The sequence below is a fragment of the Agelaius tricolor genome, unplaced genomic scaffold (assembly GCF_023055355.1).
Source record: "Agelaius tricolor isolate 1412-34295 unplaced genomic scaffold, bAgeTri1.0.p SCAF_14, whole genome shotgun sequence".
In the NCBI taxonomy this organism is placed as follows: Eukaryota; Metazoa; Chordata; class Aves; order Passeriformes; family Icteridae; genus Agelaius; species Agelaius tricolor.
The window spans coordinates 12,782,747-12,800,939 of record NW_027269274.1 but is presented as its reverse complement, the minus strand read 5'-3'; the positions used below and the strand labels follow the sequence as shown (position 1 = coordinate 12,800,939).

At 35.6% G+C, this 18,193-nt stretch overlaps 1 protein-coding gene across 11 annotated transcripts in view; it reads right to left on the bottom strand.

Annotated features, from left to right (window-relative positions):
* ERC2 (ELKS/RAB6-interacting/CAST family member 2) overlaps positions 1–18,193 on the bottom strand; it is a 407,180-nt gene that overhangs the window by 254,941 nt on the left and 134,046 nt on the right. For 5 of the 11 annotated variants that reach the window (XR_011681174.1, XR_011681175.1, XR_011681176.1 and 2 more), the window contains exons 8-11: positions 10,003–10,140; positions 5,223–5,363; positions 4,544–4,684; positions 1,085–1,120 (exon numbers count right to left, since the gene is read on the bottom strand). Coding sequence is in view for 1 of the 11 variants with exons in the window: in XM_071439763.1 (XP_071295864.1) it covers positions 1,085–1,120; positions 4,544–4,684; positions 5,223–5,363; positions 10,003–10,140 (456 nt within the window). In the remaining 10 variants the exon portion in view is untranslated. The remainder of the gene's footprint in view (positions 1–1,084; positions 1,121–4,543; positions 4,685–5,222; positions 5,364–10,002; positions 10,141–18,193) is intronic. The other 6 variants (XR_011681180.1, XR_011681181.1, XR_011681182.1 and 3 more) reach the window with 3 other exon arrangements.

The window sequence follows — 18,193 nt, the reverse complement described above, 5'->3', positions numbered from 1 at the left end:
AGTAAATAGAGCAGATTGTGTGGGAATCTCTTTTCCCATACACAAGTCATGACATATGCATGACATGGCTGGAGCTACAAAACCTAACCATAACTAACCTAACCATAACAGATTCCAAAGCTGGAATCCTGGTCCATGGACACCCATGGCAAAGCTCCCCCTGACTCCAGTGATGGCAATACCTCCTCTAATGTGCAGTATCACATTACTTCAGCTACAAACCCACTTCATCTATATATACACTATCCAAATTACATAGCAATTCTGACTAGGATTACTACATAAACCATAGCTTTTAAATTGCTCTTACAGTTACATCATTTTTCTGTCCTGTGATGCTCACAGCACATGAAATGTAACAGTCTCAGCCAAAAAGATTGAAACTCCTCTCTCTAGAGAAAAGGTTTGTTGCTGCTCTTCCTCAAATTGAAGGAGTCAAGTTAAAAGAGATATTGTGCAATTAAGCAGGCATTTGTGAGAATATTAATGCTAAACAAGCCAAAACAATGCTGTGCTTTTCCAAAGACTGCCTTTTGCATTTATCATTTTATATTTCAGTATTTTCTTCACTTAAATACAAATTTTCCATGTTCCTAATGTGTGTATGCTAAATGTATACACTCTTTCATGAGCAGAACTGATCTAGTTTAGTCATATGGACTTTTGAAAATACTGCCAGTCATTTCCTAGATATTACTACTCATCTAATTAACTCAGTCACTGAAGATAAACTGAGTAAATTAGGAGTTATATAAGTTTGAAGGATCAAATAAAGTACTGTACAAGGAGGAATTAAAAAGCAAAGCAAAAGGAAAAAAATTTCTGCATGCATTTTCTAATGGAGAAGTTGAGGACCTAAAGGACATTTGTTTTCTCAGAAACACAGTCTGTACCTATTTAATACATTTCAGATTCTTAAACAGGCCTTCAAGTCCACAAAGTTCATTTTTTGGATATAATGGATACAGCAGAGTGAGCACCAGGAGTGTTCTGCAAAGCTCCACAGAGGAAGAGCACAACACAGTAAGGGAATGGATCCTCATGCTTCCATATGTTACAGCGGGCATTTTAAACATGAACTTACTGGATTGTACATCTGATTGAACAACTGCTCAGCTTGCTACATTGCAAAGTTGGTAGGGAGTGAAGCACAGACAGGAAAAGAAGGAAAGATCCAGGAAAACAGCATTAGCTCAACAAAACCAGTGCATTTGCACAGAAGAACATGTCATTAAAAAAAAAAAAAGAAAAAAAAAAAGGTAGAAATTTAAGATTCTAAACATTCCTTGGTGAAAGTGAGAGGCACTGGGGAAACATAAATGTTGACTTTGGCTCCTAAAAAAGAATAGCTGGAGTAAGAAACTTAAGGTTTGTGTTACTTTCCCTTTCTCAAGTTAAATAACCCATGAAATAAAGAGAGGTGTCCACTTTTGATGATACATTAAGTGCTGGTCTCAAGCAATGAATCACAAGAAGTGCTTTTGGCTGAGGCTGCAATTTATCACCAAAGCTTCAAAGACAGTAATAATAAAAGATTAATTAAATAGTATCATTAAATTTATTACTTTCCTTTTGTTTAATACAATACTGAATTTTCTATGCAGAATGACTTTCAAACAGTACAGCTTAGCAAATAGTACTTTAGCAACTGCAAATATGTCAGTAAGCAAGTAAATTTAGGATCATAAAAAACAACAAAAGGAGGAAATTCTGGAGTGGATAATAAAGATTATATATACATACATATATATAAAACACTTTGCTACCTCTTAGGTAATTCTCCTGCTGTTCTTTCATAAGTAGCAATACAAACTAAGTCAACAAAAATCTATGGAATTTTGGGAAAAACGCATTGACCATTCTCTGGTATTTAGAATTATTTCTTTTAAAATTTTTCATGTATTTCAATCCATAATATTCGTCAAAAAATGTACAATAAGCATGTCTATAATTTAAAACATTAATTTTAAAACCCAAATGTAGCAGTCACATGAATAATTACTTGGTACAAATATCCTCTTCATTATTTTTTAAATGTGCCTACTGTGTGAAATCATGGGTTTAGAATCAGCATATTTCTTCTTGCCGAAATGTAAAAAATCCAGTTATGTAGCACTAAAAAATATTTGGATCTAATCAGAGCCAATAAAATCCATCTTTATTATCAATAAATGAATCCTATTGTCTCCAAAAAAACCCCAGAAAGCAGAAAAAGCTGGGGAGGAGAAAGGCCAGAAGTTGCTTTGGTGTTTTTTATTTACAGTTTTAGTTTGGACTTGCCCCTTGTGCACATTTTCCTTCAGACATAGCACTTACCACCATTAGTGCTCATGCGAGACTAACTCCCAGCAAGTGTGCACAGGGTACTATCTTCACATTTCTTACTTTAATTCGTTAAAACTTATAAATCAACATTGAACTATAATTATTTTACAGCAGCATAACAAAGTACCTCTTCCATGATATTTTTAGAGAGGAGTACTGTGTAAGCTACTTGGAATTTTTTCAGGGAGACAGCCGCTTGGAGTGGGTTTGGAAAGAGAGAAGCGAACTGTGCCAGATGCCTCTGCTCCTGCAGGGGTTGATGCTCACACGTGAGCACACTCATGGCACACGTGGGCTCATTTATGACCCTGCTGCTGTCCCCTCCTCCTCTGAGCCAGACATGTGCAAGAGTGACCCAGGTTTCTGTTTCACTCACTTTCCTGAGGAGTGAGAACATGGTGCAGGTATTTTTCTGGGGACCAATTACTTTTAATGCAGAGTATTTACAGGTTTGAACATAAAGTATTTCATTAAAGAAAATGTGAATTGAAAATGACTGTTTGGAGTCTACTGTCATTAACAGTCACTGTTTCTGTTCAATTAAGCATGCCCAGAAAGAAGGTTGTAACTGCATTTTATTGTGGAAATACCTGGTCTCCTACAAATGGTGGGTGAATTTCCATTGGGGCTTTATGCTACATTTATGATATAATAAAACTATTATGTTTTCAACTTTCATTCAATAATTGTTTGTATTTAGGAAACATGTTCCCTTTTTATACAAAAGACACCCCAGACACTCTCTGACTTTTCTAAGTGCTTGTTTTTCCATTACTGTATGATGTGCTTAAATATGCAGTCATAAACAATTCACTTAGGATTTCAAGTCCTTCAAGAGGATTTTGATGAGGGTTGTTAAGTGATCTGTGCTTCCAGGGCTCTTTTAACTATATTTTTTAAATGAAGAAAAAAATACATATCAGATTGTAATGAGGTATCTGTTGAAGTGGAGTGCAAAGTAAACAAACATTTTTTCTAACAAACTAAAGCAAACTAAATTACTTCCCAGATAAACCTTTTTTTGGAGATTTTAATTCTACCCTCAATAGCATTTTTAAGGTATCAGACATTTAAATTATTTGTGTTTCCATTTGTATATGTTTATTGAAAAAAGCTTCCCTTCCTCTCAACTAAAGATCTAATGCAGGCACCTAATTGCACATATTTATTCTGAATTAAGACAGAATACAAGTGTAAGGTTTACACGCTGGTATCCTTAATAATTTGCAATACCTTCTTCACAGGTCAGGCTATTGAAACAATGCTTAATCTGAGCAGGATACTACTCAACCTGGGTAAAAAAGAGTGTCAGAATATTATGCTAACAGCGATAACATTCACAGAAAAAATATTAATTACCAGAAAATGAAAAACTATATCAGTATTAAAAAAAAAAAAAGGAAAACAACACTTGATGTACACTTAGTCATGAATTGCAGAAGGCAAACGTAATGCCTGACCCCATCAAATACGTAATGAGAACAATGAGAGCAGACATTACTACAACACAGAGAAAGGCCAAAGAAACAATGGTATCAAAACACTTGCAAATCATTTAAGCAAAATCTAGTTTATTGCAGCAACTTAAGTAAAACCATGTAATAAAATACAGGGTTTGTACATTTTCCTTTAAATGCTTGCTTTCACTTCTTGCTGAAGAGAAATACTGAATTGCCAGCTGATATAAACTTTTGAATATTTTGCTTAATTATCACAAACATGTGTTCACCAACAAAGCCAAAAATACATCAAAATAAAACCTAGCTAGAGTTTTCATTTTAGAAGCTGATTTTAGCTGAATTTTAATTAGGAATTCCAGCATTTCTTAGACAAGCTTTTAATTTTTTTTCTCATCCTGCAAACATTTCAGTTTACTTCTAAAAGTGGTGTTAATTCACACACAAATTCCTGGTTTGATAATTCCTTTCTGCCCTTTTCCCTCCAATGCCCTGCTCTCAGTTCATCTATTTTGTTGCAGCTTCTCAGAATTCCCTCACAGAGCTACTGAGGACAATTTCTGAGTGGCTTTGGTACAAACCAGTGGCTTTGGTACAAACCTCTTGAGAAAAAGCAGTACTTGATGCAAGCATCAGCAAACAGCATAAGATGGGTAGATTCTAGATTTACTCCAGAAGAGTAAATAAGCTCATCATTTCAAAATGAAGGTATGGGATGCTGATTTTTGTTTTGCTGATTGTTTGTTTAAGACGGAACTTACCTTTTTCAACTGTGCTTCCAACTTACTACACTCTTCTTTCTTTTGTTCTATGGCTATTTCTAAAGACTTAAGTTTGGAGTCTCTTTTCAGCCCTGCTGATGCCAATGAAGATGCATGTTCTTTGAGATCGATTAAACTAGACTGGAAAACGACCAAGAGTAAAAAGTTAATTCCTAGTCACCAGGACACTAACTCATTGCCAACTTAGCAATCACTCGGATCCTGTTCCCCCTCCCCCAAAAAGAACTGACTCCAAGATAAGCATTGATAGCAAAAGACACCATTTTGTGCATACAACTGGAACCACAGGAGCTGGCATGCAGTGAAACACAAACATTCATAGTACAGACGAGCTCATGTCATATTCTGGAGGTACAAACACACTGAAAACTATTTCTCTAACTGACAAACAAAAACAGGAGCAGCAATTGAATATTTGAGCCTAGTGGAAGCTTAGGTAAAGGACAAAGAGATAACGATGCACAACTATGTAAAAACTGAAGCAATATTTTATGTACAAATGTGGACTGTGAAAAATGCTTAAGAAAACAGCAATTCTGAAGCTGAACACTGAAGTGGCAGAATTTCAGTACTTGACACGACTCAAGAGTAATCCTATGCACTTTCTTTCATCATAATGACATGGATAGAAGAGCAGAGTTTTTAAGAAAAGACTGACCTCTTTTTCTGTCAGTTCAGCTTGTAAAGCATTAACCTTCTCCTTCAGGTCCTTGTTTTCTTTTTTATAAGATTCAATTTCTTCAAGTCTTTCTCTGTCATCTCGATCCCTTTGCTCCTTCAGACGCTCTATTATTCTTTCCTAACAAGGGAAAGAATTGCAAAACAGAAAAGTTGGAAATAATTTTAATAAAAAACAGCATTAAGTTTGTTTGCATTATGTAGCACTTATTAAAAAAAAACTGCAGAAGCAGAGGACGATTGAGTTAATGGTATTAAAGTCAATGCAAGACTTCTCTAGATTTCAAAATCATAAGATCAAGTTTTTAAATATTTGATAAGAGTAACACAGTACAGAAACTTCATTAAAGAGGTATACTGATACAAGTATGTTTAGTTTTGTGATAGATGTGGAAAGATATTCACTTCAATAATGCATTTCCTGTATTCATAATTGATGGAAGTCTTGAAAATAAGTTTAAAACTAGCCATGAATAGTTTCCTCAGAGGCCATGACCAGTTTACTCAATTTCAATTTTGTTATTACTCCACAGTGCTTGCAATAAGATGTCAAAGTTCCAGATCTAATCAGCCACTTGCTATCAGCAACTTACAGTTTACACATATCATATTTTGAGATGTCAAAAAAACAGTTGTCCAAGACACAGAAAAAGTACCCTGATATGAATTAAGAACTGCAAAGGAAGATTTTTCGCTGTCTAATTAACAGTAATCCTACAGGCATTAAAACTCAGCCATGTTTCTGCATATCTTGCTGATCTCCAATAACTATTTCAAGATTTGCTGACAATCACCAGTCATTGATTGGGTGATTAATTCAAAGGGCAAAATGGAAAAAGCAAACACAGTAGTATGGCTTCGTTAAGTTCTGATTATGTTCTAGAAAATTACATTTCATCAATACTTGGAGGATGCAAGTACCAATCAGAGAAAAATACTTCGGGTACAATGAAACAACCACTAGAACTGCATTCCAACTGGGAGCAGGTCCTTAAGCAGAGTATCAGGAGAACCACTGGGATCATTGGGTGGTGGCAGTCGGGGGGCACAGAAGCAATATCATTTAGGTCCTGCACTTGGCTCAGGGCAATGCCAGGCTGGGCAGATAACAGACAGAGCAGCCCAGAGGAGGACTTGGCTGTGTACAGTGACAGAAAACTCAACATGACTCAGCCATGAGCACTCAGAGCCCAGAGCACCACCTGTATTCCTGGGCTGCATCCAAATCCGCGTGGCCAGCAGGTCAGGGGAGGTGACTCTGCACTCCTGCCCTGCTGACACCCACCTGGGGCAGAACTGCTCCAGCTCTGGGCCCCCACACAAGGACACAGACGTGCTGGAGAGGCTCCTGAGGAGCCCAGGAAGACCTGAGGGCTGAAACAACCTGGTTTAATGGAAGGTGTCCCTGCCCACGGCAAGGGGGTTGGAACTAGGTGATGATCTTTAACATCCTTCCAATCTAAACTTATGACACTAAATAACTTCAGGTTTATTCCAAATCACAATGTAAATTCTTAATACTTTGAATATTAAGATGCCAACCTCCATAAAGTAGAATTATTTAATAATCATAAACATTCAGATTCCACCTGGTTATATTCAGAATTGATTTTTTACCAATTCCTTCTTGAAGATTTATTTACCCAAATGATTTTTTCATCTACAAGAAATTAAACATAACACTATTTCATCTTTTTAATGAACAGTGTATTTTTTTCTCAGTCAATCACAAAAGAAGACTAATTTATCTGTCAGCTGCATAAGGCCAAATGTCAAAAATGTGTTAAAAGGCCCTAATAAACCATGTTTTGCTTGATTAACAGCTAACTTGCAGAAATCCCAACAATGTGTTCTTGTTTCAGTCTTGTTTGCATTGGGCAGCTTTCCTTATGCACTAATCTGGGACCTCACAGGTCTAATCTATTTGCACTTTATCACAGAAGCAGGAACTGAATTGCCCCAGCATATAGCTCCATTATCAGACATACTCCATTGCTTATCTGCTGTATGCTGCTACAGTAGGACCAACTTTATAAATATCAGCTTCATGAAAGCAACCTCTTGAGCTGCTTTGGGCCAGTCCAAGAGCTGAGATATTCTTTGAAAAGTTTCTTGTTATAACATCAAGGCAGCTGATAGCACTTTTGCAGTCTGATTTTCAAACCTTTCTTTTTTAATTGCAATATAATCCTTATTACTGCTGTTACAAATTCTCAGTGCTCAGAAGCTCTGAAATTAGGGATAAATACTTGAATGAATATGTTTTGCAGCTTAGTTCCAAAATGAACTCAAATGCAACTGAAGTTGATTTGTTTCCGATTCCCAACAAGAGGAAAAATCACACCAGCAACATCATCAGAAAAATTATAAGATTAAAAGAGGGAAAACTTGACATTGTTTTATTATATCTACATTAATTTCTCATTTAGTGTTCCCAAGATACCTAATCACTAAATACAAAAGAAAATCAAGAGACAGATACTTGGAAAAATCTATTTCCATAAAGAATAAGGAGACACATTTTCTAATTCAGAGCCAAAATCTTAATCTGTGTATTTTCAAGAAAACTGCAGGAAAACATTTGAGGTTTTGGACTTTAAAAATGGCTTTATAATTCATTAATATCATATGATCATGTTTTAATTTGTTTTTTTTTTCCTTCCTGTAGATGCTAAGAAAAGCAACTCAATCGGATTCCAGTAAATTGTGGTTAGCTAAATTTGTATGAATACATTTTATTTCTATTTCAAAAGATCTTCCCATGACAGTCCTGAAGTATTTTATTCATTCTTTTTTAATTAAAATTCTAAAAACCATTGAATGGACAAAGAATTAATTTAATGCAAAAAAAACAGCCTAATCTCAGAGTACAAACCCAAAATTATATAGTTGAAAAGTAGGTCTGATACAATTTCTAGAAAGAAAAAGCATGCAAACCAAGCATTCTTAAATGAAAGCATCATCCTTTCTTGACAGCATTACATGCTGAATTAATAAAAGCACTTCTACTGATGCACTTGTTAATAAACAACTCACTAAGGGTTCCTGTTTTGTCCCACTTGGACAAACCCCTATTCCAGATTTCTACCAGTACTCCCAATGGAAATATTTAACAACTCTTGATAAAGCCTGTAGGTCTGAAGAATGCTGCTGCATAAGAAAGTTACTGAGAGCAGTCAGGAGGAATTGGGAAGCTGGACACAGAAAGGAATGAGGCACATGTGTAAACAGACACTGTCAAAGCATTTAGCTGCCAGAAGACAGAAGAAAGCCAGGTGTAATTGTCCATTTGGAATTTCTAGAGGATGGCAACTGGCTTCTTTCAGTGTGTAACTTCATCCCAGAAATCACCCTTGACTTCAAAAAATCTGCCCTTCCAAGTGTGGCCTTCAAGGGACTCACAATGGAAAAGAAATTGAGGGTGAATTCCCTGTACAACAATCAAAATCCTACAGAGAGATGCATTTACCTTGGAAACTTTCTCCTCATTGTGGCTCATGCTCTCAGACCAAGCACCCCATGATTCAAAGCTAATCTGAATCCTAACTTGGCAGTGGTGCTTGCCCCCTACTCCCATGCAAGTCTCCTGCTCTATGCAAGTCACTCTGCTTCCCAAAGGACTGTTTTAAAAAACCCTCAGCTGCCTCTATGGACATTTTGGGAAAGTGACTAATCCAGAAAATATCGTTTACAAGAGAGAAAACAGATTACAAAGTACTTTCTGTCACTTTTTATTAACATGCTGTGAAATTGGTGAACACTGTGTCAAGATTAGCAGTGAAAGATCACAGAAATGTAGAATTTTTCTGTATAAATAAATGCTTATCCACATGAATCAATACCAATAAGAACTTTTTTCACTGTTGTTGACCAAGCAAATGCAAGAATATCAATTAAACACACAAGAAACAAAAAAAAACTGACATTAACATTGTATGTGTCAGTGCCAACACAACTGCAGCATTTTCAAGTCATATGCAGTCATAAATACCTTCATAGGATTACACACTGCAGAATGGCACATATTACTTTACTGTTCACATTTAAGTAGTACATATTAAGATCTGTGAGCAGAAAAATGTGGGAATTTGTACTAAGTTTTTTGGCATATAAATTCACTTGCATTACCTCGTATTCAAAGGGAACCGAAAGAAAAAACTTGACCTCACTGAAACAGGTAGGAATGTTGCCACTCATTTAAACAGTCCAGATTTATCCCTTCTCCTAGGTATTTTCAAAATAAAGGCATAGAGCTTGTAAAAGAAAAAAAAGGTATGCTCAATATTTTTTTTTAATGAAGCAATTTCCCTTAAAAATGAAGTGTAGGAAGCCAATAGTGCTCAGAGAAAGCCAAGGTAACAGTTGGTACAGCCAACTGTTAATGGGAAAAATAACAGGATAATCAAGATCACAAAGACAGAAAAATGCCCAAAACTCTACCTTCTTAAAGCCAGGTGTCCAGTGCCTTTCAGTTCTTTCAGGGAATAACCACTCACCTCATTGACGAAGGCAAAATCTTCCCATGTCCTGGGCCATTTTCTCCGTAAGCATTCAAAGGACATCACTAGTTCCCCTCCAAGTTCTGTGTCAGTTCATCCCCTGACAGTCATTCCTGCTCATCCTACCACAACAGGGCCACCTGCTTCCCTGACAAGGCCCCCAGCCTTTGGGAGAGCTGTCAGGCCAACTTAGAAGCACATTTTCTGCACACACTTCACCCACAAGAGCGGCACACAGAGGTTTTCAGGAGAAAACTTTACCTTTTCTGATAGGGCTTCCTCTAAGGTTGCTAGTGCTGTGTCTGTATTACTGGAATCCGTCTGCAGCGACTTCACTCTGTCTTTTAGATTAGTTAGTTGTTTGTCTTTGTCCCTAAGTTGCTCCTGTAGATTTTCAATCTGTAAAAAAAAAAATTACACTAATCATTGACCTTGTCACAATGTTCCAATGCTGAGTGCATACAGATCACACATATGATACACATGCCCCATTATACTGCCAGGTGTGTAACTGCAAATACCATCAACAGTTTTAAACTTCAGTCATCTCCCTTTTGTTTTCTTTTGCTGAAGCGGTATAATTTTCAAACAAAATAAAGGGAAAATCTCACTACAGTCAGGTATTTTATTATTTAAATATTTTCTGATATTAATCACTCTAAGGTAGTGCATTATCTCAGTAATTCAAAGTATGTCTGGAATTACCCCTTTAGATTATTCTAGTTCAATAAGAAGGACAAAAAAAGGGTGAGGCAAACCCATTTGAGTGAGCCTTAAAATGAGGAAGAAGAAAGATTATAACCTGCCTATCTAAAAATCTCTTCTTCCATGATGCCTTGCTGTAAGTAAAACTAAGCTGGGCACAGATGAGGATGTTTATTTTTAAAAAGGCCAAACCTACAAACAACCAAACAAAAAATCTCAAGGGGCACCACTTCCATTCACTTTCTTCACCTCCGTGAATATTTCAAGTATGTCACTCTATTTTGGATATTTAATTTCTTTAAATAAAACTGGTTCCTCATCTAGAAAGTATTTGAACATATTGCTCAAGTACCTACAAGCACACTGTCATGATTTATAGTGGTTAATTCAGGAAGAGTTAAACCACAAGGGTTTTGCACAAGAAGTTGTCCACAAAGCAATGTGGACTTTGGAAGCACATGTGAATAAAAACACTCAGCTGCTGATTGTGATGGCAATCCCCTTCTGTGGCTGCAAGGCACTGTGACCTCTGGGCAGAATGCAGGGGGGTGTGTGTGGTGTGTGTTGCGTCAGATGTGTAAAATTTCATTAATTGTCTGTTGGAAGAATTCCCCTCCCTCCATCCTGCACCCTCAGTGCCACTCATTATTATGCACCAACTGGCACAAACCCAAGATTTGTTACTTAAGACTTCATACAAATAAATAGTAACAAGAAAATTAACTGGTCTGTTATTTTAGTATGCCACTTGAGATAATATAAGAAAATATGACAAAATCCATGAAGTATCATTTGCTCAAAACTGGTTTTAAATACATTGTCAACATAAGACAAATTATTACTGTCAACAGATATTTAAACTCTTACTTTCATCAGTGATTTTTTCAGTTTGGATCACGTTCTCTTGCTACTGAAACGAATTCAGTTTTCCAGTTCATTTTATAATGATTTTTTTTTCACATAGCCAATATCTTTCCCTTTAAAACAACTCAGATTTTAAGAGAAGCAGAAGCCTTTACAGTTACTTTAAAGATTTCTTTACAAACCTGAAGTTGAATTCAATGCATGTGCAGCTCTGCAGAAATCAACAGTTACATCAATAAAAATTTGATCTCCATATGCAAGAACATACCACCATAATCAAATACACTTTAATTTGGGGCACACCTAGGTAAAAAATTCTCCTAATACATTATACAAGTGTGGGAGAAAAAATCCTGAAGTTTTGACATCATATATATCTACAATTAACAAGTCATAAAATCCACAGTACAGCTGTGTGCACTGCATAAAGTGTGTTTCCAAAAAATTAAATTTTAAAAGAATTTAAATAAAAATTAAAACAAAATTTGAAAGTAAATTTGAAGGAGCACAATTCAATTAGAAATTCTTTATAGTATGTCAAGTACAAGTCTTGTACCTTTTTTTCTTTTTCTTTTTTTTTTTAATACATACATCACTTGGTATATCAGATTACTGCTATGAGCCAAAGATTCCACTTGCTGTGTAAACTATAAAATACTAAGGAATATATAGAAAGGTCTTTTTGGGAAGACCTGACATAGAATAGCTTACTCTTGTGAATGACCTCTTGCAATATTTTTCTCCGTGTGTATATTTTATACAGATACAGAAACATGATACACGTGTTAATGAGTTAAGAACTTTTTATTTTATGGCATGTGTATTAGTCACATCTAAAATTACATTAACTGGCATTCAGAGGACTGCACACTATGTTTCTTTCTTTACTTCATCCAAGTATTAATGATTCCAACAACTGCCTCATGACACCCAGTGGAATACTTCAGCAATTGCACATTTCAGCTTCACCAAAACAAATTCTCAAGTAAAAGGGAAATAAAACAGGAGAGTGAATATTGATTACATGTTCTTTGAAACAAAGTTAAGATCTGCTCCTTTACTATCATCAGCTTGACCTACCAATTCTAGGCACCCTAAATTAAAGTACTTATTTCCTATGCACAGTGCTTATCTGAATTCCACAGCATTTACACGATTTCCTTCCTCTTAAAACTAATTGAAAATATGAGCCAACCCTTAACCAAGAAAACATGTTCTAAAATTATTCAGCATTTACAAAATTCTTTCCTCAGAGGTAAAAGAGAACAGGCAGCAAATTAAAAACATCCCCATTGAATCACAACTGCTTTAAAATAAGTCACTCAATACATACTCCATAGATAAAATAAGAGGCAAGGATCTAATTATTCTTCTATTTGTGCTATATAAACCTGCAGGAAATACTTTGATGGGAACAGGACCACACTGGGGTATGCTAAAGCAGAATCAGTACCACAGAGTATTTGTTCTTTGGGATGGGCACAGGATTAGCCAAGACCTACTGATGCAGACAGGACTTTGTGACCAGTTAATCACAGAGTTCTCTCAACAAGATTACAGGAGACAAAGAGATTGAGAGGTCTCACATGCTAAAATCTTGGAACACAAGATATGATTTAGTTTTTCCTGAGATTTTTAAATCCAGAAACAACAAACCCTCTGGTAACCTATGTCATTCTCCAACACACGAATCTATTTGGGTACAAGCATTTATGTAAGAATACAATTCTATTACTGAATAATGACTTCTGAGCATGCCTGAATTCAGTTTGTGGCAAAGACTTCAAGACCATCTTAATCCTCAAGTTCTTATTTTTTCCCATAGGAAACTAGTTACCATGAAGTTTTGTCAACATCTATTTCTTACCCCTGTAAACTGCTATTCCCTGTGCCAGGATGAAAAGAAAGTGCTCTATTCTTTCTGCATTTCAGAAAGTGTGTATATTCCCAGGGCTTAACCCAGACTTTATTCCTTCTTTTAAAACAATACCCTTACAGATAAATGTCTTTCCTATGAGGCATCCTGTCAATAAACCTCAAGTGCTAATCTTGTCACCTTTTGGCGACAGTCTCAGGAATGCTTATTAAATACTCAAGGGATTAAATTAAATCTCACCCCCAGACAGGCTTTACAAGTCTCCAGCAACCCAAGTTCACAAAAGAAAACTCCTTTCATTGTCAAAATTAAGGTACTGTACTATGGAACTTGCAAGAAAATTATACAATCAAAGAAAATGTTCCATGCTGTAACAATTTGCCTTCAGAGATATGCATTATAGTATAAGAGAATATACTTTTATTATATATCCAGGTTTAAGAACGTGGAAGAGAGACATTATCTAAGACTTCTTGGTCCCAGCTAATGAAACCATAAAGCCATATATTTAAACTCAGCAGCAAGTATTTCCCTCTCTTCTCTCTATTTGAGTTTTAAATATCTCAGACAATAAGTATTTTGTAACAATGGGGTTTTTTACTCCAAAAGTTCATTTTGCTCTACTCTAAATTTCTATAGGCAGAAGTCTTCAAGATTTGTTTCATATTGAAGCACAGACTATGTCAATTCCAGTGAAGTAAATCAATAACATAAGTTTAGTTTTATATACATTTAAAATTGAAACCTAGGAGAGAAGACAGAACTTTTGTATGTATCATTTCCATTAATTACAAAAAAACTTTGTATTTTAGGAAATTAAATCCTACTAAACAATTTCCAAGTACTGTTACAATCTACTTGAAACAAGAAAAAGGGATTTAATAAGCAGCACTCATCCAACATGAGCACTATCTATGACTACTTTAAAACTTAGTATTCATTTTCAGACTTTAGCTTCTGCCTTATAGACATAGATAGCAAAAGACAAAAGTAATGTAACTATTAATCAAAACAGAAAAAAAAAAGGCATAGTTCAAACATAAAACTAAATGGCTACTTACACATAATTTATTTTTATTAGTAAGACTCATGGTAAATGTTCTGGCTCATATGGTCCTTTTCAGAAACATCTCAGGATGTCCAGAACATGAAACCAACTTTGGTAGTGACTCGGCAAAACAGATGTCTACAGACATCCCAACATCTCCTTCTGGTGTCTGTGAATGTGTTCATGTTTAATTTGTCATGAAACAACGAAAAAAAATGAAAATACTTTACCATGACTGTAAGAATATTACTGTCTGAGTAGTAATAGTAGACTTAATATAGAGATATAGGTTTTGGAGAGCACTACTGAATTTTAGCAATTTTTTTTACCAAATGGTAAAAAGTTATTAATGGTACAGTTATTGAATATCATATCAGGCACAATATTTGAAAATTAACATGCTCTACAGCTGCTATTTAGAGTTTCAGCCTATGGAGTGAGAGGGGAAATTTTCCTTAGAGTCATGATCCTACCTAAGTGCAATTCTTTGTTTAAGTAGAATTTCCAATAATAAAATGAGCCCACTGAAGGAGAATTTCTGCTTCAACAGTTTGACATTGCAGATTGCCTTTGGGCTTGAGAGAGACTGCCCCCAAAGTGCTTCCTCAACCAGTGCCAGTAACTTTCACTTGTTCTTCATTTTAAGTAGATGGACAAGCATTAACTAGGAATATTCCTTCAAAAGCAAAGTATCAGATACTTTGAGATTCCAAAAATTGAAATAAATTTTATGTTAAAAAATTGTCCCATAATACAAAACTACTTAAAATATTATAAAATAGGGGGTTGCTGCTTGCAGTTGAATATGTTCATTAAAGTGTAAGATTTGTACTGATCTTTTGCCTGATTAATGTAACTGGAAAAAAACTTGTTAATCATATAATGACATGATAAAATACTCTTGGATTCCACAAACAGATCCAATATCCACTAAAGTGCTTGATTATGTCTCAAAAGAATAACATTTCTTCCTGATAGCTGCCTATCATGTAATATGTTCTCAATTTAAAATATTTCCAAAGTGCCTTCCTATTACTACCTTGCAAATTTATACTTTCCAAATTGAAGTAATACAGCAGCATTTTACTTGCTTCAGATTACAACAGTAATCATGGTTCAATAATACTTTTTAGCTTTATATTCTTGTGTTATTTACCTAAATAGAAAATACATATACCAAATAATTTCAGAGAGAGGAAAAAGAATATATAAAAAGAAGGAAAAGGATCTATGACCTATTGATCAGTAGGGAAAAATCTATGTCATTTACTGGAATATGCAGTAATATTCTTTGGTCAGTACCTATTATGTGTGACTTGTAAAAATTTGTCTTTATTCCATAATTGGAAACATCAATCTACTGTCTCATGTAGACATGGAAACTGAGAGCATCCTATTGCATCAATAAATAGAAGCAAATACAACTAAAACTGGAGATCAAAAGTGATAACTGTCTTTTCCTATTCTTCTTCCAAAACAAGCATGTATGTTTGTTTTATTGTGTAGTCACTGAAGGAAATAATTCATCCACTTTTACTTACTCTAAGACTCTAGATCCTTCCATAATACAGGATTCAAAGTACAGGTACAGGAAGGATTCAGAGGAATCAACAAGCATTAAGAAAAAAGAGGTGTGTGCTGAGTTTTCATACAGAGAGCAGAAGGAAACTCCCCCAGGGCTGCTTAGGGAAGAGCTCTGCCCTCAAGTCAGCTGATACTTTTACAGGGCTATAAAAGCAGGTCAGTGGGCAAACCAGCCAAGAGAGGAGAAGGCTGTCACACAGAAAGGAGCTCCTGGACTCAGAGCCTGGCTTCTGTTGCCAGACTCAAGCTGAGAAAGAGCTGGAACTTAACGCTAAAATTAACCTTCCCCAGGAAGCTGGCCAAAAGAAGCCTGGGCTGATAATATCCACTTGTGTATCTGGAAATACTCAGTCTCTGTCTCCTTCTCCTCAGGGGCCAATAAATACTCTGAACAAAACAGCTTGACTCTTGGACTCTTCTAAGCAGGACTCACAATCTTGTGAGACATCCATTGAAAAGCTTTTGCTCTCATTGTATGTATTTACTGTGATGTAATTTAGAATGCAAGAGGTATTTTCCAGATAGTATATAAAGAAATACAAAATAAACTAACACATAATTCCATTTATGACAAGAGAATGCAGACATTCATTCTCAAGCTAATGCTTCTTATAAAGTCTGTCTGCATATATGAGGGCCAGATTTTCAAGCTGGGATGGTTGGGTACCTACATCTCACAGTATTTTATGAGTTACAAGCTGATTACTGAAATTTTTTGAAGTCTAGCCCAATTTGCACACTGAGAGCACCTGACTACTAGTCAAAGTTAACCATGAAAAATACTACCCTCCTGCTGCTTGAAAACATCTGGTGATATTCTACTCATGGCCAGTTTTGTACTATGTGGTGTATATCCCTATAAAATAGGCTACATTGGCTTACACCAAAATTTTTAAAGACTATTTTGCATGAAAAACTATTACACTATGTCATATGCCAGTGAGAGAAGTACATCTACCTTAATAGACTGTAATGTAAATTCACATGGAGGAAAAAGAGAAAGCTGCTTCGATATTCTATACTTTTAATACAGATCATTGAAGTTGAATGTGATTTTCAGGTGTATCTTGTCATTCCTACTATTTATATTTTGAATACAGATCATTGAAGTTGAATGTGATTTTCAGTGTGTATCTTGTCATTCCTGCTATGTCTGCATCAACTGGGAAGACTCGGGGGCCTCTGTCCAGATTGAAAAGTTACAGCACATATCATATAAAAGTTAACAGATGGTGAGAAGGGAGAGACATCTGACAAGTTGTACAGACAAGTGTTGGGCAACAGGGAACACTGAAAAGGAAAGCTACAAAAGAAATAGAGTAAGAATAGACACCTCAAGAGGCTGCAGAAAGAGAGCAGAAGCCAGTCCGACAGTAGCTTGGGAACTTTTCCAGAGCAATGAACACAGAGAAATCAAAAGGCTGGACAAGAACAGGGAGTAACAAAAGGTGTGTGGTGTGTGCTGTGCTTTACAATACAGAAATATATAAAGGGAAATAGATGTAATAGAAAAGGAAGAACATAAGTTGGGCAATAGATGATCAGTCTGTTCTGAAAGCAGATTTCTTTTGGATATCCAAAGTATTACAAGGAAAACACTAAAAAGCATATTACCTTTCTTTTAATTTAAATTGTTTCACTTTATAACATGTTATTAAAATAAATGCAGTTATTAAAGAGTAATATAGTAATTTTATATCCTTAAGAAAATTATTAAGATAGGAAAACAGAGAGGCATCCAGAAAAAAAGATTTCCATTACAGAAAAGAGCCATAACCTTGAATCCTGACTAACAGGCAGAAACCTTACAAACTGCTTCATTTCAAAGTGAAAAGGTTGAGCACGTTGTGATGTGGAAAGGCTCGAAGTCTGACTTAATCCCTAGAGAAAAAAATGTTTTCATTCACTGTAAGAATCTCCTTCAAATCCTGCTTGTGGGCAGTGGAACATACTGTAATACCCTAAGATCCTTTCCAGGACTGCCTATGTTACCCACAATGAAAAACCTATGATAATTGAATTTCCTTTCCCATTTGAAGGCTATCCAATCACTTAATAGATGACCTTGTCAATCTGATTTCATGCTACTCATTTTCTAAGATTTACACTGTCCAAAATAATTTATCCTCATTTGTGATATTTATACCTTCAGAATGTTGAAATAAAAAACTAAGCTCTACTGACTTTAGACAGATACCCAAACCCAACAGGTTTTGACCATTCTTCTTGTCTGACACTTCCATATTTCCATCCTTCTTTTGACCACAAGATGTCTGAAATCACACATGGTTTTTCAGGTGGGATGACACAAAAGCCATTTAGAGAGCAGTTATCTTTTGCTCCACTAGCCATTATTTCTGCAGACAGAATATTGG